This window comes from Pelodiscus sinensis, chromosome 6 (genome assembly GCF_052426305.1).
Source record: "Pelodiscus sinensis isolate ZL-2025 chromosome 6, ASM5242630v1, whole genome shotgun sequence".
Classification (NCBI taxonomy): domain Eukaryota; kingdom Metazoa; phylum Chordata; order Testudines; family Trionychidae; genus Pelodiscus; species Pelodiscus sinensis.
Window position 1 is genome coordinate 24,956,667 of NC_143057.1, and position 22,041 is coordinate 24,978,707.

General features: G+C 39.1%; 1 protein-coding gene across 2 annotated transcripts; it reads right to left on the minus strand.

Moving 5' to 3' along the window:
• Positions 1-785: 785 nt before the first annotated feature.
• Positions 786-21,819, minus strand: TYRP1 (tyrosinase related protein 1). 2 transcript variants are annotated; one of them, XM_014570844.4, is made up of 8 exons: positions 21,724-21,819; positions 19,292-19,757; positions 16,725-17,047; positions 13,669-13,873; positions 12,440-12,607; positions 7,737-7,916; positions 5,413-5,559; positions 786-4,964 (listed from the first exon to the last, which is right to left on the minus strand). In XM_014570844.4, exons 2-8 carry the CDS (start codon positions 19,668-19,670, stop codon positions 4,759-4,761), a joined length of 1,608 nt encoding a protein of 535 aa, XP_014426330.3. In that variant the 5' UTR covers positions 19,671-19,757; positions 21,724-21,819; the 3' UTR covers positions 786-4,758. The 2 variants fall into 2 exon arrangements, with proteins under 2 accessions (XP_014426330.3, XP_006117908.3); XM_006117846.5 differs by lacking the exon at positions 21,724-21,819 and adding an exon at positions 20,096-20,339.
• Between the last annotated feature and the right edge of the window lie 222 nt (positions 21,820-22,041).

Genomic DNA, 22,041 nt, shown 5'->3' on the forward strand with positions numbered 1-22,041 from the left:
CTTCCGTAGTGGTTCTCAGTCAGTGGCATTTCTTTCTGAAGGACATCTTAGTGCCTATGAAAATGTGAATGAATAAAGCTAAGAAAGCATATAAAGAGATACCTCAGTAACAGCCATTGGACTGATGATAGGACACATTTATAAAAATCTTTATTTATAAAATATGAATGAATTAAACATAGGTAAGTCTGTTTTCTGAATTTCTTTTTGTAATTTTAGCCTGCAGCAATATCTCCTGATGTTCCAGTTAAAAAACATCTATGGCATAGTTATGATTTGCTTGGTTCAATCCTTTTCTTAATTTCCTCTCCAGGCCTCACAGACTGTGAATGTTAGAACAGTTCCTGGGGTTCCTGTAAAGCTGACTGTCTTTAGAGTCTAGGAAGCTCAAATGAATCTGCCCACAGCAAACCTTAGTAAGAGCTTCAAATCTGGACCTGGATCCCCAAATTCTGACAGAGTGAAATAGAATGCCTTGGATGTCCTGCCATTTCATCCTACTTGTCTTTAATGTCAGGCTTCTTAATATATAGGAGCAATGTATTACCCAGAGGATGTTGCAGTTGCTGCTATAGTTGATGATTTATCTTCTGATGCTTCTAAATGGAAGTATTAGGAGCTATAACCATTATAAGATAATTTCAGATAATAAACCTGCAACATCAGGACACTGTGTCTCCTTCTGACTACTAGATGCTTGAATAAAAAGAAAATGATTACACTGATTTACTGCCTCTTACTATTTACTAAGTTTAATTGGAAGAGCAAAAATAAAATGTTTAATCTTGAGTTTAAAAAAGTTTATTTACATTGATGTACTAGTCATTACAGATGAAATGGGGACTAAAATAAATATTTACTGAACATTTTAAAATATTTATTACTCTTTTAAAGAATTCTAATGTTTAATAAACAAGAACGTGTGAATCAGAATACACAATTTATCATACAAACAGTGACCCCAGAAAGAAAAAAAAAATAACTCACTGTACAATAGGATTTGGAAATCCATCAATGCAGATTAAAAAAGACTTTTCCCCTTCTCAGAATGAAAAATTATATTCCCTCTATTTAAAAGTTGAAAAAAATCACTAGATAATTAAAGAGGAAATAAACTTTACACCATCTGAACATCTTCAATGACTTATTGTGTTAGAGGAAAATAAGTTAAAATGTGCTCATAAATGCCATCTTGTGGTAATATTAAGTTAAATATGTATATTGAAGAGCCTTGATTATATAATGGAAGTTGAAATCTGAAAATTAAAGAAACAGTTATTTGAGAATAATGCCTTACTGTAAATGTGTATCAACCTGATTGTCAAGGAGGTCAGTTCAGTAGCAAAATGAAATTGGGATTATACAGTTTCAAAGATGATACTTCTCTGCTTTATGTTCACTCAAGTTATAGAATTGATTTTTTTTAAAACAGGACTGCTCTGTGTTTATTCTGGCAGAGAAGGGGATCTTTGAATAATAGAGTATTAATAAAAATATTGATGAAATCTACTAGGTTTTTGTGCTCCATTTGAAATTAGCAACTCCACTATAAGTTCATGAAACTGGGACCAACTGTCATTAATCATGTGATCTTATTGTTATCCTCTTTTTTTTTTCAGTTGTTTGTTGCATTCTCTTTTGTGCCTAGTCTTAAATTATACTGCAAACTCTTGGTGGCAATTAATCAGATCTACTACTTGTATAACCTCTTGAAATATGGAAGTTTTCTCTGGAAACTTGTGTGACAGTGTAAATAATATTTTCTCCTGATATAGGCCTCTAAAAATAAAACGTAAATTGTATTTGTGTTGGTTCAATTCAAGCTAAACAGTTGTCATTAAAGCTTTTTTATTTTATGAAGTTTTCCTCTGCAATGCCTGCTGCTACGATCTGAACAGAGAGATGTATATTTCATCCCCACAACGTCATTCTGCTTTTCAATTGTCAATTAAAAGCAACCAAAAAATCATACTTACAAAAAACAGTGTTATAACAGTAGATGCAAAATATTTATAGTGGGAGTTACAGCCATAGTATGATTGGTACATGAAGCAATATAATTAGAGGATGAGGCTTTTCACTCAGATACTTGAATACTCCACAGAAAATATGATTGATATATCATTATTATGTATACAATAAAGATGAATGAACTAATTCAGATGAAGAAAGTATAGTTCTTTACAAAGTAAAGTTTCTATAACATAACAACATAATGTCTATTATTAACCATTCAGAATCAAGGACCAGTGAATATTTCATTAATAATATCTAAAAAATGGCATCAAGAAATTAAAACTATAGTTGGAAATCTTATAACCAGTTCCATCTCTTATATTAGTGGTAATTCATTCACTATGTTGCAGTTATGTAAATATGAAGTTTCCTAGCTCATCAGGAATGGCCACCGAAGTCAATGGACACTCTCCTGATGACTTTCAAAGGTCCCAAAAGATCAGGACCCCTGGTTCTGTTACTACGTGATATTTAACTAGCTATAATAAACATGCCTGGCCTTTCCCGTACCCTTTTTTATTTTCTCCCCCTAAGATTATATACATCATAATAAAATGTCATTAATTAGAAGCCAGGGAACTCCCCCAACCCTCCTTGGAAAAATCCACCAAAGGTGAAAAATTACTCTTTGTTCCGTCACTTAGGTAGGTCAAAGGCCTTGTCCCACAAAACCAGTGATCTGCAGACCTACATATGGGGCACACAAAATGACCCACAACAGACTGGATACCTCAGGTTTTGCAGGGAATTCTTCACAGACTGTGATTTATGTTAGCTTGAGTTCTGCTACATTAATCCCCTCCATTCTGCACAGTGAAGGTGATTTCATTTTTTATTTTCCCACTGATTCCTTCCAACATTTTCAGAAGAAATGTCAAAAGGAACTGTGCACATGAACCCCAAGTTTTTGTTTTACTTAAAAACAGCATTATAATAAGATTTTAAATCGAAGTGGTAGTTTGAAAAAAAAAATCCAACCATTAGTTTCAACCTGGCATCCTGAAGCTAAACATTTGAGTTTAATGACAATATTTTATTTCGAAATGTCACTTAGGAAAAACCATAAATGTGCAAAAGTATGCCATGTGCTCACAAATTTTAACAATGCCATATTTTCAGATGAAATCAATGTTGAAAAACTTTGACCAGTTCGAATTAAAGCTCAGAAATTAATTATCTAGATAGTCCGGAGATGTAAGCCAACTGAAACCTCTGATTATCATCCCTTCCATAAATTTGGCAAGTGAGAATTTAAGTGTTAAAATACATTAGCACATATATGAATTAGCTATTAAGATAACAAACATGATTTGAATGCCTAAAGTTAAAAGGAAGTTTCAAAAGCACAGATTGGACTTAGGCAACTAACCTCTCATTTGTTGTTTGATATTTTTCGCTTAATGACTAAGGCACTTCTATTTTTAAGACTTGATTCTGTTACCTTTCCACCTCCTTCTAATAATATAAAACTCTGGTAGATTTCTTTTTATTCATAGAACCCAAAGCAGTTTACACAGGTAGAATCATTATCTCCATTTTTAGAGTGGAGAAAAAGAGGTGAGGTATCGTGCCTAAGTAATGTCAACTAGTTGACTAGTTGAGTAGTCGATGGAATTTCCATTGACTACTTAACTAATCAATACGCACTTCCGCATTCCTCCTTTGAAATGTACAAAAGCTGCTGCTGGGCCTGTTGTTCATTTCAAAGGAGGAATGTGAAGCTCTGTGTGCAGCCTGGGGACAGTGGCAAGGCAGCATGGAGCCCAGGATCAGCTGGGGAGCCCCCACTAACCCCGAGCTCCATGCTGCGCTGCCACTTTGAAATGCCATGCAGAGCCGGGGTCAGCGGGGGACTCCCCAGCTGATCCTGGGCTCCATGTGGCATTTCAGCAGAACCTGGGATGAGCGTGGGCTCTGCACAGCATTTCCCCAGAATCCGGGGCCAGCTGGGAACTCCCCAGCTGATCCCAGGTTCTGCAGGAATGCTGCACTGGAGCCCAGGATCAACTGGGGAGTCTGCAGCTGACCCTGGACTCCATGCGCGCAGTGCCACACAGCTGATCCTGGGCTCAGCTGTGCAACGCTGCCGCTTTCAAGTATCTCCTCTCCCTCCCCCTTTGCTGTCTTTATCTGATAGAGGGGGGACAAAATAGGGGGAGGGGGAGGAGTTGACTAATTGACTGACTATCCAATAAGCAAACTGTCCAATAAGCAATAGTTGACTAGTCGTCTAGTCTTTAACATCCCTAGTTGGGAAGAAGTCCCAGGTCTCCTAAGGCCTAGTTCGGAGCCAGAGCTATAGGACCATACTGCCTTACTCCAGTAAAACAAGAGGAATGATCTGTGGAAAAAGTTACTATTCAATATGAGTAATATGGTAGAATCAGGCCCTTAGTTCATTCAGGTTTGTCTACAAAAAGCTTCTACACAGAAGACAGGAAAGGCAAGATTTTAGTCCCTGTTACTGGTACCAGACAATTTATAAAATCACTATATATACTCAGGAATATGGAAGTGAGGGTTGGGATATTAGTGAAAATCTATCAAGAAAGCACACCGTTGTTTTTTCTGAGGTGGTACACTGGTACTTGAGTATGACAAAAGAGAGAATGTAGATGAAGCAAATATGTCAAGACAGTTGACACTTTTTGTCCTTTATTTTAAGGCAGATGAGTTATTGGCATTTGTAAAATACAGCAGAAGGAACAGATTCTATTGGATGCAGGTAAAAAAAAAATCTCTTCAAACCACAGACTGGCTTGGGGTTGGTATGCTATCATAATCATCTGAATACCGCTCATACTGGTCAGTGAGAAGGGGCTGATGCAATTCATCCTTGTTTTTCCTGGCGTGCACAATACACGTAGCACCAGCAAAAATAATAGCAACCAGAATCAGTGCAGTCACTATTGCAATTGTTATGATCTCTGTGACCTGCAGAGCTCGGCCTAGTGGAAAGGAAGCAGGGAGAAAGGGAAAAAAGTTAAGTCTCAAGAGACACATCTTATTTAACAAAATGTTAAAGGCTAGGTCTTTTGTTAGTGACTAAAGATGGGCCAGAGCCAGAAAGACCTTCCTCTTGCAATCTGATTTACATAGTCAGACCCAGGAGCCCATTCAGAATAAGCTGACCTTTCTGGAATTCCACATGGGCATAAAGATGGGCTTGTGTGGATCAGGGCTAATCTTTCGATCCCACCTTTGATTATGTTGAGTTGCATGCACAGTCTATAATGGTATGGTACAAATATGCATCCTTTAAAAGCCAACACTGGACAGGTCAATTTAAGATTTCTGAAATTTGAAACCAGCTTTGCTAAATGACCCACAGACACACAAACAAAACGAAGAAAGGACGACACAAAGAGAGTACACATGATGCTTTTAACTACTTACTTGGCCATTGAACGTCATAACTGTACCCCAGATTTTCTGGTGCAGGAACAAACATCTCATTATTGGTCACTGGGGGCCAGAATGGCACCATGTTATACTGCCGATTATGGCCAATAGGGGCATTCTCCAGTGGGTATATTGAAATATCTAAATTGGAAAACAAGGTTATATTTTAATAAATAAAATGAAAGTGTTTCAAAATTGTATACAGGGCATTCTGAGAACATATGTCTAGAAAACAGACAGAGGGGACAGAATATTTAAAGGGCCCTTCCTTTATTTCACAGTTGCACCAAAGATCAAAAAGTCACATTTAGAGAGACTGAAGAACTCCAGGAAACAAAATCTTGATCAAATGTGCATTTTCAGAAGTGACTAGTGGTTTTGGGTCACAGCTTTACACACAGTCTGATTTTTAGCTGGTGGCTGCTCAGCTCTGGCCAAAAATCAGACCCTTTAAAAATGTCTCAAGTTGATATCCACATATGACTGAACTGTTCCTGTGTATGGGTATGTCTAGACTACACTGGTTTTTTGGAAAAAGCTACGCAAAATGCTTTTTCTGATTCTTTTGTTGGAAGAGGCTAGACTGGGCCAAATGACAGAAATCCCCCTCTTTCGGAAGCCCCCTTATTCCTTGTGGAGCCAGGAATACAGGGGCTTCTGGAAGAGCACGTATGCTCTTCCATAAGAAAGTGGAAGAGCAAATGTTTTCCCTGGATGCAGAACGGGTCTTCTGGGATACCTGAGGTACCCTGGAAAAACCGGTGTTGTCTAGCTGTACCTCAAGAGAGGAGAGATGTGCATATGGAGCCATGATCTGGTCCTTTTATTACAATAATGAACAGTTCAGTTATGCCATTTGATGTTAGAGAGAACTCTGAATGTTACTCTAAAGGTATGTCTACACTGCAAGGGTATTTCAAAATAAGTTATTTTGGAATAATAATTCCTGATATAACTATTTTTATTAGCAAATCCACACTACAGGGAAGCCTTAAAATTAGTCAAAGGCATGCTCCCCTAATGTGGATGTGCCACCTTGATTTGGAGCCCCAGGAAGCAATAGGGAGCAATTACTTGGAATGACCCTGGAGAGGAGCTATTTCAAAATAGCAACAGTGGAGCATCCACACTAGTGCTATTTTGAAATGGCAATTTCAAAATAAGTGTTATTCCTCATGAAATGAGGGTTCATTATTTCAAAATAAGGAGCCCGTTATTTTGAAATAATTTCAAAATAACGGGCTTTCTGTGTGGATGCTTGGCTTGTTATTTAGAAATAAAATGATTTATTTCAAAATAACACTGAAGTACAGACATGCCATTAGACTTTAAAATGCTAAATGCTATAGCACTTTAATCTCATGATCTTGTGCCCCGTTTAAATGGTTCAGGTCTTGTATTTGTCACTTTCTATATTAGGATATCAGAGCATGATCTTCCTAGAGAAGCTTTAAAAAGGGTCAGTTGGAGCCAATTTTTATTGTTGGAGCAGTTTTTATTTTTCTCGTTAGAGATGTTATGGGAAATGCCACAAGAGCTTGAGGTGAATTGTGGAACAACTCTGCACCATGAGGATGTAGAATAGCTTCCCTTAAAACATGTATGGACAATTCTTTCTCTGTGATAATCCTTGGGAAGAAACACAACAGGGCTCTGTTGTGTGGTTCGAACAAAACCCTGTGCAAGGGATAGTGGAGGACTGCATTGCCGCAAATGGAATACAGGCTCCTGTTTTGTATAGATGGGGGTGTATGCACTCAGAGTTAGGATTGCATAGATTTGTCCCTTGGTGCATTGGCCCTCATCTGGCCTACTAATTTACTCCCTTGCATGAGTCATGAAGGGTGAGTGGGATGTCTTTCTTGAACATCCACGGAACAGCAGATCAGAATGTAAGGCAAAATGAATAGTGGGGGGGAGAGGGCACTAAGCTATTCTTTGCACAGACAAGAAGAAATTCTCTCACACATACCACAGAGTGAGTGTGGAATCCTGAGGCTGCAGTAGATTTCAAGATTCCTCTGCCTGCCTTCTCTGAGAGAATGTATTTGCAAAGGATTCTTTCCTGCCCTGTGCCTGTCCTACATTATCCAAGTTCCTCTACACTCAGAATGCGTGGTGGCTCAGTGTGGAATAGGATTCTTTCCTTTATGAGCAGCTTTTTAAAAAAAAATCCCAATGTTGTTGAAAGCGATAGCCATTTATTCCACCTTCACATCCTCATCCCAGAAGATGCTGTTCACCAAGGGCCAGCCAAACTATTCTGAACAAGTGGCAAATTTGCTAAGCTCAGAATAAAACAAACAAACGCATCTCACCAGCATTATGTCTCCGCAGCCATTCATCAAAAACAGCATCAGTAAACGTATGCAAAAAGACAAAAATAGGGTCGTTTGGAGATAAATGAGTTTGTCCCCCTGTTCCATTCAAAAACAGATGAGCCAAATTATGAAGGCTCCGGACTGCTGGATCATACTTCCCTGAAGGATCGCTGTATCCTGGGTATACAAATAAAGAGGAACACAGTGAAAATCCTAGTGAAAAGCTTGTTCAGAAGCAGCAGTCTAGGCTGAAGGCTATTTTCTCAGATGCCTTATTTAATATAATTAGAATCATAGAATCATTGAATAATAGGACTGGAAGGGACCTCGAGAGGTCATCGAGTCCAGCCCCCCGCCCTCAAGGCAGGACCAAGCTCCATCTACACCATCCTTGACAGATGTCTATCTAACCTGTTCTTAAATATCTCCAGAGAGGGAGATTCCACCACCTCCCTTGGCAATTTATTCCAATATTTGACCACCCTGACAGTTAGGAATTTTTTCCTAATGTCCAATCTAAACCATCCCCTGCTGCACTTTAAGCCCATTACTCCTCGTCCTGTCCTCAGAAATCAAGAGGAACAAATTTTCTCCTTCCTCCTTGTGACACCCTTTTAGATATTTGAAAACCGCTATCATGTCCCCCCTTAATCTTCTTTTTTCCAAACTAAACAAGCCCAGTTCATGAAGCCTGGCTTCATAGGTCATGTTCTCTAAACCTTTAATCATTCTTGTCGTTCTTCACTGTACCCTTTCCAATTTCTCCACATCTTTCTTGAAATGTGGCGCCCAGAACTGGACACAGTACTCCAGCTGAGGCCTAACTAGTGCAGAGTAGAGCGGCAGAATGACTGCACGAGTTTTGCTTACAACACACCTGTTGATACAACCTAGAATCATATTTGCTTTTTTTGCAACAGCATCACACTGTTGACTCATATTCAACTTGTGGTCCACTATGACCCCTAGATCCCTTTTCGCCATGCTCCTTCCTAGACAGTCACTTCCCATCTTGTATGTATGGAACTGATTGTTCCTTCCTAAATGGAGCACTTTGCATTTCTCTTTATTAAACCTCATCCTGTTTACCTCTGACCATTTCTCTAACTTGCTAAGGTCATTTTGAATTATGTCCCTATCCTCCAAAGAAGTTGCAATCCCACCCAGTTTGGTATCATCTGCAAACTTAATAAGCGTACTCTCTATCCCAATATCTACATCATTGATGAAGATATTGAACAGTACGGGTCCCAAAACAGACCCTTGCGGAACTCCACTTGTTATCCCTTTCCAGCAGGATTTAGCACCGTTAACAACAACTCTCTGACTATGGTTATCCAGCCAATTATGCACCCACCTTATCGTGGCCCTATCTAAGTTATATTTGCCTAGTTTATCAATAAGAATATCATGCGAGACCGTATCAAATGCCTTACTAAAGTCTAGGTATATGACATCCACCGCTTCTCCCTTATCCACAAGGCTCGTTATCCTATCAAAGAAAGCTATCAGATTAGTTTGGCATGACTTGTTCTTCACAAACCCATGCTGGCTATTCCCTATCACTTTATTACCTTCCAAGTGTTTGCATATGATTTCCTTAATTACCTGCTCCATTATCTTCCCTGGGACAGACGTTAAACTGACCGGTCTGTAGTTTCCTGGGTTGTTCTTATTCCCCTTTTTATAGATGGGCACAATATTTGCCCTTTTCCAGTCTTCTGGAATCTCCCCTGTCTGCCATGATTTTTCAAAGATCATAGCTAAAGGCTCAGATACCTCCTCTATCAGCTCCTTGAGTATCCTGGGATGCATTTCATCAGGACCTGGTGACTTGCTGACATCTAACTTTCCTAAGTGATTTTTAACTTGTTCTTTGTGTATCCTATCTTCTAAACTTACCCTCTCTCTGCTTGTATTCACTACGTTAGGCACACCTCCAGACTTCTCGGTGAAGACCGAAACAAAGAAGTCATTGAGCATCTCCGCCATTTCCAAGTTTCCTGTTACTGCTTCTCCCTCCTCACTAACCAGTGGGCCTACCCTGTCCTTGGTCTTCCTCTTGCTTTTAATGTATTTATAAAAGGTCTTCTTGTTTCCCTTTATGCCTGTAGCTAGTTTGATCTCATTTTGTGCCTTTGCCTTTCTAATCTTGCCCCTGCATTCCCGTGTTGCTTGCCTATATTCATCCTTTGTTATTTGTCCTAGTTTCCATTTTTTATATGACTCCTTTTTTATTTTGAGATCATGCAAGATCTCCTTGTTAAGCCAAGCTGGTCTTTTGCCATATTTTCTATCTTTCCTACACAGCGGAATTGTTTGCTTTTGGGCCCTTAACAACGTCCCTTTGAAATACTTCCAACTCTCCTCAGTTGTTTTTCCCTTCATTCTTGCTTCCCATGGGACCTTACCTACAAGTTCTCTGAGCTTATCAAAATCTGCCTTCCTGAAATCCATTACCTCAATTGTGCTGGTCTCCTTTCTACCTTTCCTTAAGATCATGAACTCTATTATTTCATGATCACTGTCCCCTATACTGTCTTCCACTTTCAAGTTCTCATCTAGTTCCTCCCTATTTGTTAAAACCAAATCCAGAACAGCTTCTCCTCTGGTAGCTTTTTCAACCTTCTGAAACAGAAAGTTGTCTCCAATGCAGTCCAGAAACTTATTGGATAGCCTGTGCCCCGCTGTGTTAGTTTGACTTGCTCCTTCTCTGCCTATTAATATTTTAAATATGTGGATATCACGTGCCTAAAGTATGTCAATTTCAGATCAAAATAATCTTGGCAAGAAATGCTGTGAACATGGAATGAGCTTGCTTCTGGGTATCATAGAGCAAAGTGGGATCTAGTACAACGGTGGCAAAAATAAACCATTTTCTAGTTTGCAACTAAAGCTATAGATTTTTTGGTTCTAAATGGCTCTGAATATAATTAAAACCATCCTCACTGACATTATCTGTTGACACAAGTGTGACAATGCTACCCTGTATCCTAATGGGCCACCGGTTGCTTTATATCTGCAGAAATCCACATCCACAGATACAGATGTGCATGCAGATATCTGTGGACCAGATGTGGATACAAATTTTGCATCTGTGCAAGACTCTGATGATTGACCTGTTCACTTGTTTATCCTGTACATCAGCTTCCATTTTTATTCTAGAATCATTATATGTTTGTACAGCACCAAGCACTATGGAGTTCTGGTCTATCACTGAAGGCTTGATGTTCTACAATAATAAATACTACTACTAGTAGTAATAGTATTACTACTACTACTACTACTGCTAGTAAGATCATTTAATTTTAATGGCTGTTTTTAGGAAAGATTTGTTCCATTGGTTTGATCTGACTCACCTACATCTTACCACCTAACCAGTGGTTGCCAGCACTGCCTCATTATTCCACAGATAAGAAGGGTTACTCTTTTAGATTTGCAAGCTGGTAGTAGAAGAGCTATTCTTAGAGCCAGGTGTTCTGCTATACCAAGTTTATACTCGTCACCGCAATGATAGTATGGGGAGGGAAATGAGGCTCTAAACTACTTTTCCAACTCCCTCCAATCCTGGCCAATTGGGGGCCAAAATGATTCGCAGCATAATTTAGAACTGCCTATAGATTCCTCACTTTTTGTCACCTGATACACATTCTAAAGAAAGGGGTGAAAAGTGAGAGTGGGGAATCTAGTGGGAAATCTTTGGCAGTTTTCCAATTCTGAGACAGTACAAGTGGCTGGAACCCAGGGCTAAGAAGCTAGCTCTCTGCATCTACCAACTTATCATTTAAGCAAGAAATTGTACAGGCCACATCCATCTGTTCAAGTCATGCAGATCATTTTCAACCAGAATCAAATCTTGAAGTCCTTACTCAGTTCTCACTCTACCATGATTTCCACCCAGGCCCTATGGGAACTCTGGGAGTTTTCTGGGGTATGTCCACACTGCCACCCTAGTTCGAACTAGGGTGGCTAATGTAGGTATTTGAACTTGCAAATGAAGCCCGGGGTTTAAATATCCCTTGCAGGAGGAATAACGATAGTTTGAATTAGGAGCTTTAATTCGAACTACCTAGTCTGTGTCACATGTAGCCGTGGGCAGGTAGTTCGAACTATGGGGCATTTAAAAATGGCAGCGCCCGGGAACATGCAAATAAAACCCAGGATAGTTAAATCCTGGGCTTCATTTGCAAGTTCAAATGCCTACATTAGCCACCCTAGTTCAAACTAGGGTGGCAGTGTAGACATACCCCTGGAAAAAAATGACTCCTGGATTTTCCAAGGGGTATAGTCAATCTTGATGAGGGAGTGGTGTGCATTTTCTTCTATGCTTGGCCATTTCTATTGGCTATTACAAATGGGCCTGCTTTCTCCCCACTGATACGAGATTATATCACACCAGCCAGATATGTGTGTGTGTGTGTGTGGTGGGCGGGGAGGGGAGGGGGAGCTCAAAGGAAAGCTGAGGTACCCTTTCACATACAGGTTCCTGACAGAGTCTGATATTCTTCAGGGATCTGCCACACGTTTATAAGAGTTATTCACTACACTAAGCTAACAAAAACGAAACAATTTAAATGTCCAGTGTCCCATCCCAAAGCCAATACTTCTATTCACCACTGCAGGGAAAACTGGTGAGTGTGACAGGCTAGTCTCTCACTCATTTTGTTTTGGTTCCCGGCACTTTTGGTTGTGGTACTTGCCTTCTACTGTATTACGGAAACTGTCGTTTGAATTGGAATAGAAAGGAGGAGTGTCAAATAAACCGACTTCTAAACAAAGAGCAACATCCTGGGGTTCTGGTAGACGCTGAACCATGGGCCGTGCAACATTTCCAGCAGGATTCCTTCGAATTGGACCACCCTCTGTGCCTGGGGATTGAGGGAAGAAGAAAGGCATGATAATAAATGAAGCAACATTCTGGAGGCCAAATCCTTGAGTTGGGTTAAACTGGACTTAATTCAGAATCCAATTTGGACAGAGGGCAAAGACTATTCAAAGACACTGATGTGCCCCCTCATAATGGAATAGCAAATGGCCAATGTATGATAGAGCATGCAGTGTTGCTCTTGCCTATACAAACTGCAATGGATCTTTATGGATGGGGAGAGTTGGAATATACCACATTACATTCATACCCCCTGCCTGCTCCTGAAATACCTCCTGTTTTCTCAGGTCTGAGAGCAAGTGGTTGGCAATCTTCAGCAGCCTAAATTAGTAGATTTCTCATTCCCGTGGACAATGCGGTGGGGCTAGGCATGAAGGAGCTTGGTCAGTGTGCTTGTAAAACCCTCAGTGAAGTGTTCTGTCCTCTACTGGTTACTGGCCACAGAGAGAAGTTGGTGAACAGGCTACAATCTTGGCTAAGCTTTTTTTAAAGCTCTGGCGGGAGAGGCTTGTGTATTAAGATCAGATATCTGAGTTTCATTCCTTGCCACTGGCTACCCACCTTGGGGCACAGCATTATGTGTCTTCCCTTTAAACATAGGTGTTATGAGTGTGGTTGTTGGAGTGAATTAAGAGAAATCCAAAAGCTACAGCTAAGGAATAACTAGGTGGGCACTACTACATTCAGGTGCCAATATATATATAACACTATTAATTGTTCTTCCAGGAATGATATACTTGAGGCTAACACATAAGAAAGGGAATAAGAGGACGAAGTTCAGAATGAATTATTCTGTTACCTCAGTTCTGAAGAAGCTTCCGGAACAACTGCTTAACTCCTCTGTGTCTCAGTTTGCTCATCTATGAAATTGGGACACAAAACCTTTCCTACCTTAGAGGGAGCTAGAGAGACTATTTATTAGTGTTTTCAAAACACAGATTCTGTGATCCTCTGATGGAAAATGTATTTGAAAAGCAAAGCATTGTGATTATTTATTATTATAGGACTGTTCTCTGAAAAATAAATGTCAGCAGACTAACTTACTGTTACAAATAGTTCCCAAGGTATCATAGTCTTCTAGGTATTCACACAGCACACGCCACTGGGAGAAGATGGAGTTCTGACTTATAAGAGAGACATCAAAATTGCTTCGAGCCCCCATCAAGTCATCTGTGCAAATATCGCAGGTGTTTCCACCAGTAGCAAAATTCCAATAGGGAAGTGCAAAAGAGGGATCCTGTAGCATCTCCTAACCACAAGAATACTATGTCAATATGGATCTTCACAAGAACAATGCAATTTTCATAATGAGTTATCTTCCAAAGCAACCAGAGCAAGTTAAGAACACTGGCATCACTGACACTTATGATCCTAACTGACATAGGTGCTTTGGGGAATCCCATTTTAAATGTCCCCACTAGAAAAATCAAAGTGTTGTGTTTGATCAACTTAACCCCTTCCCTCCACCCAACTCCACACTCCTGTCCAAAAAAATTATATTGGTTGTTGTTACAGGTAAAACCTAGGATTACCATAACTGAAAGAGACCAATGAAAAACATTTTTCCTTAATCTTCTCAGTGTATTTGCTTTGGGCCCTTGATAGTGCTTAGAGTGAAATTGCCTTAAGACACTGGATTTTCTCATTTATAGCACTGCATATATTATCTAATTTGATCAGTAACCTGATGCTTTCCTGAAGTATTTTAGAAAGCAGTCTGATCATCTGTACTAAGAACCATAAGATATTACTGTTCTTTTTTTCCAAATAATTTTATTTTAATATTAAATATTGTTAAGGATAATCAAACTTGGTAGCACTGGCTTATGACAAGCAAGGGTACGTATAGACTGCAACCCTATTTCAGGATACCAGAGATATCCCAAAATAACTACTCCGCATCCAAGGAATGCATCTGCTATTTAGAAATAATTTTCAAAATAACAGCCATGTTGTTTTGGCATCCCTGTAAACCTCATTCCATGAGGAATAAGGGATGTCTCAAAATAATGCTTTATTTCAAAATTCGGCACTGTGTAGATGCGCCAAATTTCGAAGTAGCCTAAATAAAATCAGTCTAGACGTATCCCAAATATATAAGCAAAGTGTCTTGATAGAATATAGGACTGAAGAGTAGTGGGATGGATGATAAGAAGTTTGCTCTTTAAATGTTTGTGATTCAGTTCCATTTCTGATTAGAGACAGATGTTTGTGAAATTCACTAGAACACAATCACTATCAGATTAACTTTATTAATGACCTACTTTTCTAACTTATACTAGATAAATTTATGGATTTTTTAAAAAGATGCCATATGCAGGAGTCTTACTGAATTCAGGAGAAGTTTATTATTGAATTCTTAGTGAAAGTGGTTTCAAAGTGGGATTAGCCCCTTTGGTCCTATTCCAATATCACTCGATTTATTTCTCTTCCCTTTTATCTTTATTTTTTTTAATAGGGGGTCTTTACTAATGAGATCGTCTATTCCATTTGAGGTAGGAATTGCCAGTAGACAGTCATTACCTTACCAGTAGTGACCTCCAAGTCAGGCATTAATGCTCAGTTTGTGGGCTGATAGTTAAAATACTTCAAACATTTTTTTGGCACCATTTCTCTCTCTCTCCTTAAAATAAGATATTTAATTTATCACATGTATATAAATCCGTCTTATTGATCCATAACACATAGGATTTGTGGATTGGAATGTATACAAAGAATGTAGAAGCTTTTAGTCTATTTCTTTTGCCCTTCCATTCCGATGAACTCACGAACGCTACATGAGGGTTTAAGAGATCTGAATCTAACTACACAAGGCAGAATTACTTAGAACTAATCAACTTAATATTTTGGTGGAGATCATGGACAAAATGTGAAGCACATGCTGCCATATGCCTTTCATTTAAACATCTGTGAACGGCACAGAAAACTCAGTGTGATTATCCCCCCCCCACACACACACACATTTTAATAAATTATGTTTTCTCCATATGTGATTTTTTTCATTAAGAAGCTTTAATAAAACTGGCAACCATAAATTAAAAATGTGAAGAGAACTGTTCATGAGACATCTAGATTCCTAATACGAATCTGTATGTTCATGGTGTTCACATTTTGTTCCATGGACCAACAGTGAAGCATAGATTTCATCCTCATTATGAAAAAAATTGAGAATTAAGTAGTGGGGAACTGAGGGTATGTCTAGACTACATGCCTCTGCCGACAGAGGCATGTAAAATAGGCTACCTGACATAGTCAATGAAGCAGGGATTTAAATATCCTCGGCTTCATTAAAATACAAATGGCCACCGCGCTGTGCCGGCTCAGCTGATTGTCGGCACAGCGCGCGAGTCAAGACATGGATCGGTCGATAGGGGAAGCCTTTGTTGACCGTTCCTGTAAACCTTGTTCCATGAGGCATAAGGGAGCGGTCGACAGAGCCTTCCTCTGTCGACCGATCCACGTCTTGACTCGCGCGCTGTGCCGACGATCAGCTGAGCCGGCACAGCGCGGTGGCCATTTTTATTTTAATGAAGCCAGGGATATTTAAATCCCCGCTTCTTTGACTATGTTGGGTAGTCTATTTTACATGCCTCTGTCGGCAGAGGCATGTAGTCTAGACATACCATGAGACACTAGATTGAGTGATTGACCAGAAGCAAATCTTTGATTTTATGAAGTGGTTTGCAGGATGAGCAAGATGGAGAACCACTGATTTATATACTAGGATCTCCTGATTTGCTCTTTTCTCTGGTTATTTGAAGTAATCATATGCCTTGGGTTTGATTCTGATTTCACATTTCTATTAATTTTGTTAGTTATGCTTGCTGTCAACTAGTGTGAATCAAGAATCAATTTAGGAGAACAACTTAGGAGCATCATTAACCCTTGCTTTTACTGCATACATTACAGAATTTACAAGGAAATCCATCCATCTAAAAACCATCAATTGATGTTAATATGTCTTATAATACTGGAATTGAAATGGAGTAATAGAAACCATCTAGAAAGATTTGCAATGTATCTCTTGGTGTTGGAATGTGGAGGAAGTCAAACTACTCTTTAACTGGACAGCATAGAACATGAACAAAAACAAACTTCACCTGCATGTCTTTCTCCAACTGCAGTAGATGATACCTATGCCAAGTGAGAAATGCTGGTCCTTCATGAGAGAAATCCACTCCGCCAAAACTTTGCTGCCCTGCACCAAGGAAAGTCTTTCTGACGGAGTAATAATGGGACCACACAAAGTAGTTATAAATGGACACATTTTCAAACTGTGGTGTATTGCCATCAGGTCCCAATATTTCCTCATGTCTCCTGGTGGCTATGACAATGTTGGGATGTACTGTAGTCTTGGCTTGGTGTAGGGCATTGACGAAATTATTCCTCTCCTCCGCACTCAGGTCCAGAAGGTTCCTCCTGACTTTAAGGATTAAACAGATGTCCATTATGAAGGTAGTGAGAACCCACATCACATTTCACAAAGTCAGATTCTACTGTCCTTACTTATTATAAGTGCTACCTTTTTTTTCAAGCAGCCTAGTTGCTTTCATTGGGGCCAATATAAAGGTAGAGGGCAGGAGAATTTGACCTATGACTGTGATGAATCAACATGGTGGAAAAATGATTGAGTTAGTGTTTTCGGAAGAGTTATCACATACACCTACTACTACAAGCAAAAGTACTACTACTACTTATTATTGTTGTTGTTTGTTTTTAGAGTTTAGAATTTAGATAGCTAGATATTTAAGGGTGAGTTTTTTTGTCAGACACACTTCAAAGGTAAGTCCACTACACAACATTTTTCATGGTATCATTTTTACATAAAAAGGCAGTGCTATAAGACAGCCTTTACATTGTAAAGTTTTGCCTCCTCATGTTGTATTACAACATTTTTAAAAGCCCATCACTTTGGTCAAAACTTTGCCACAGAACTCATGAGCTTGAGAAGCAAAAGCACAGACTATATTTCTGCTAAGAAGAATTTCACCATCTACTTAAGAGTTCAAGTTATCTCTTGAGTTACCAAAAAGTTACTCTATTTTCCAGCAAGCAGGCACCCATTTTAGTTATCTCGGTGATCCTGAATTCTAAAACAACTATATTTCTATACACAGTTGTGTACAGTATGTAAAATCCTGCCCCCACTGAAGTCAATGAGAGTTTTCATTTAGTATTCACTAGACTTCTCCCAGTAACTTCATATCCTGAAAGCATGATTATGATTCTTGTGAGTTAACCAAAACCTTAAATATATGCATGCATGCATGTGCATGCGCTCCCCCACTCCTAACACAAAGAGTACTAGAAATATACTTAGAAATGCTTAGACATGGATACTGTATTTAATTATATCCACTACATTATTGATGTTTCAAAATGTGTGATCCAAGCAATTATAATACATATACAAATTATAATACATATTTTGAATACAATAAAATATATAATTCAAAATATATGATTGTATAAATCCATAATTTAAAATGATATATGCTATCAATTATGGATATGTAAACTATAATACAATAAGTCTACATCCACACTGCATACTGGAGGCATCCGAAAATAGATATTCCACATCTTTTGAGCACGCTCGTTATTTTGAAATATAACTGGCTCGCTATTCTGACATCCCTGTAAACCTCATTCCACAAGGAGTAAGGGACATTTTGGAATAGCGATTTATTTCAAAATAAGTGCTGTGTAGACAGTGCCAAATTTCAAAATAAGCTATTTCGAAATTGAGTCAAAATAAGATATGCAATTTGTGTTGCTCAAATTGCATAGCTTATTTCGAGCTCTGTGTGCAGCGTAGATGCACCCCAAATGTTTTTAAACAGATCATACGACAGTTAATTCCATAAACAAATGTTAATTTCATTAGGTCTATGTGGGCCTCTGAAAAGTTTCTTTTTCAGTTACTTGTCACTTCAGGAGTTTTGCTTTCAGGTTGCCTGTTCAAGAACAGAGTTTGAATACAATTTTTGGATCTCTTGTCCTTTAGTTAAACCTGCTTTCAATAAATGAATTGTAAAGATTTCAATTTGTAATGCTTATTTTTAACCATTGTTTTGGAGTGTACAGAGCACTTAAGATGACTTTTCTGATGAAAATATTGGCAGGATTAATTTTTTAAAAATCATCTTACTTACAGCATTATACTTATATTACAGACTTATCACATCTCATTTACTCTAGATAGAGTCCTTCATGAAGTCTAGGTATAAATTCTTATTTATGGTCTCACACACATATTTTTACAGAATCTACCAAGTTAAGCATTAAAAAAGTCCAAACATTAATGATTTTAAATCCCTAAAAGAACTTACATAGTTTAGAAAGCTAAATAAGAGAAAATGTTACTAAATTCTCTCTCCATTCTAACTTACCTATGCATTTCACAGTGACTGTTACTGCCAATATATTTAGGGTCTGATTTTCAGAAGTGCTAATTCTTTCATTGGGATTTAAGGTGTTTCAGAGCTTCTGAAAATCAAGGCATCATTGGCTCAATTGACAGCCCAGCTTAACAGTCCTGTTGCAATATAGATTTTCTAACTTAGGTATCAGAATAGTTTACTTTTTAAAAGCCATAGGAAGACAAATCCACTTTACACTTATCTCTGGTGACCAGTGAAGTCTTCTCTATTTTCTATGCCCTTACCTGTGCGGATCTGCTGGTTACAGGCAGCTCCACTCAAGCCAGGTCGGCAGGACCCGCAGTTGTAACCAGAGAAATTACCATTGCAGCTGCAGGTGCGGTTGAAGAAGCGTAAGGGCCACTGCTCCCGGTCATCTTGGCCATCATGCATATACTGTGGGCCATGGGGCCGTGAGTCTGCTATTACGGCTACACATTGACCCCTTCCTGAAGATGAACCACAGCGATCAGTACCAGGCCCAAACACTGGAGACAAATCCGGACAACACTCGCCACTTCTCAAGGCATCAACGGTAGCACATTGGCGCGGGAACTGAGCTCTAGCTTCTCTGAGCAGTGTAAGGAGCAGTGTGGAGAAGAGCAGCAACATGAAATGCTCCATAATAATAATAATAATAATCCAGGAGAGGTGGCAACAAGAAACAAGCACCCAACACACTCTGTTTTCTTTTGTCTCGTGAAGCTTAAGCTAAATTGAAGGAAAGAGAGAGAAGGAGAGATAAAGTGACTTCCAAACATCACACTGTTCCCTTAGTCTCAGATCCTTCATTCATGAAAGTGCTTCCCAAACCCTAATTCTCCCTATACTCCTTCCGGACAATTATTCTTTCATTATCACTAAGTAATGGTAGGCACTAGCAACTTCAGTCCAAGTATTTCTAGTGGTCTAGGACTTACCTCCACCTTTTCTGAATTAAACTGACCCACCTCTCTTGTTCTGAATTAGTAGTTCTCCGTTCCTATTGCCTGCTACATTTAAAAGTCTGCAATAAGTAAGCCACCAAACCCATTGTCTCTGCCTTGTACCTTTTTTTGCTGTCTCTCTGAGCGCCTCTTTGCTGAGCTTCTGTTTTGTCTCAATGTGTTCTACAGCGGCTCCTGCCCTAAACTAAACAGTGGTAACTTCTTTCCTGCTTCCCTCTGCTTGTTAATCCTGGCTCTGCCAACAGAGTTTGGCTTGGTCTGTCCCCCTCTCTCCTTCTAATCTGTTTCTACTTCAGTGAGTTTCCTCAGGCTTTAACGCATTTCAACAGCACATGATTTCTTTCGTGCTGATCTCCTTGTGATTTTACATATTTTAGCAAAGGTCAGAGGCAAGTAATTGAAATCAAAACAGAGCGATGGTGGAGGCTTTTATTTTTAAAGGAAGGTTCGTTGAAAACAGACTATTCTTTAGACAAAGAAAACTAAGGAACTGGAAGCTTATGTTTAAATACCAAGAATGACATTTTAAAAAACATGTCAGAGCAAAAGACACAGGAATGTTATTTTTACAGAGCAAAAGACTGTAATTTCACACAATATAGAGCAAGCAAATAGTCCATGTTCAACCTGTCATTAACCTGCTGAGCCACTATGGTCTCACTATAGGGAAGACATAGCCACTTTCTCTAGGGAAATACTACCCCTCCCTGTAAAACCCAGTCGTTGACACTCAGTGCAGCACTATGGTCTCATCCTCAGGTTAGGTTAGCAGGAAGTGGCCCATGACTCAACCTAGAGTTTTCTTATTGTTGGTAGGTAAAGAAACTCTCATAGCTCAATTTTATGCAGTTTTGAGCAACCAGTTATGCATATCTCATCTGTTGAAAAGGAGCTTTATGCTAAGGTTGCTCCCAGCATGGGACATATCCTGAGATCCTTCCATAATATTTCCTTGGTCCTTCTCAAGTAAATTCCCCATTGACCAAAACTGACTTTCCTCTCTTACCCCATCTCTTCTTAATCTCCCCTCCCCTGCCCCTGTTGTCTAGAACTGGGCAGCCTGCAGCAAGACGGGAAAAGAGGCAAATGGCATCAAGATAAAATGCAACATTTTCTGGAAAACATTTCAAAGGTGGCATACCTGATATGTATCAGAAATTGCTTCCCCATCCCTCTTTCCCACCTGTGGATATGAAAGCCTAAAGATGAGCACTTATTTACTAAACCCGTTGTTCCTGTTACTTCCAGGTAAGTGTGAATAATCCCAATGAGCCTTATGACCTATCAGTCATATAACACAATCAAGACCTGTGAACTCTGACTCAATTAACTGTGACTGTCAAGTGCTCTTCTGCAGTCTACTATTTGCAGTAGACAAGGGCCAATTATTTGTTGGGTGCTAACATTAGAAGGACTTCCATTATGTTCTCTCATTTTTCATGTTGCCTAATCCCTATCTTCTCCTTTTTGCAGTCTATCCTACTGTTGATATCCTATATTTCCCTCTCACAAAAAGTATGCATAGAAGTACTGCTTTAGATATTTTGGCTGAGGATGTTTCCCTTCTATGCTGGCAGGGACTGAACAGACCTTTGTTACAGCCCCTCCCCAGTTGGATTTTGGTCAATGGATTTATGTCAATTTCATGCTCCCAAATATCCTTTTTTGTGGTCTCTATACAGAAACTGTAGCAGAGATGCATTCTGTGGAGCCCAAACACATCCAGTTACCTTTCATAAACTTTCTTCTTGTGCTGTTGCTCTTGGATCCTCCTACTGCCCTTCTGAGTTTGGAGGATTTGGCCCTAGAGATTATACTAGTGAAATACATTAGAATGTCACAAGTAATTTTACTTCTTCTATTTTATAGTAATCAAGATCAGAAACAGCCCTTGAGGCAACAGCACATGATTTATCAATTTCCTTTTGCCTGGCCTCCTGACGGATGTTTTGAAAATATAGCGAGTCCTATTTGTGTTTGGATTATAATTAAAGTTGATGTTCCAGATACTGTGTATCAATTGTCAGTTATCTAGGACCTTGTCATAT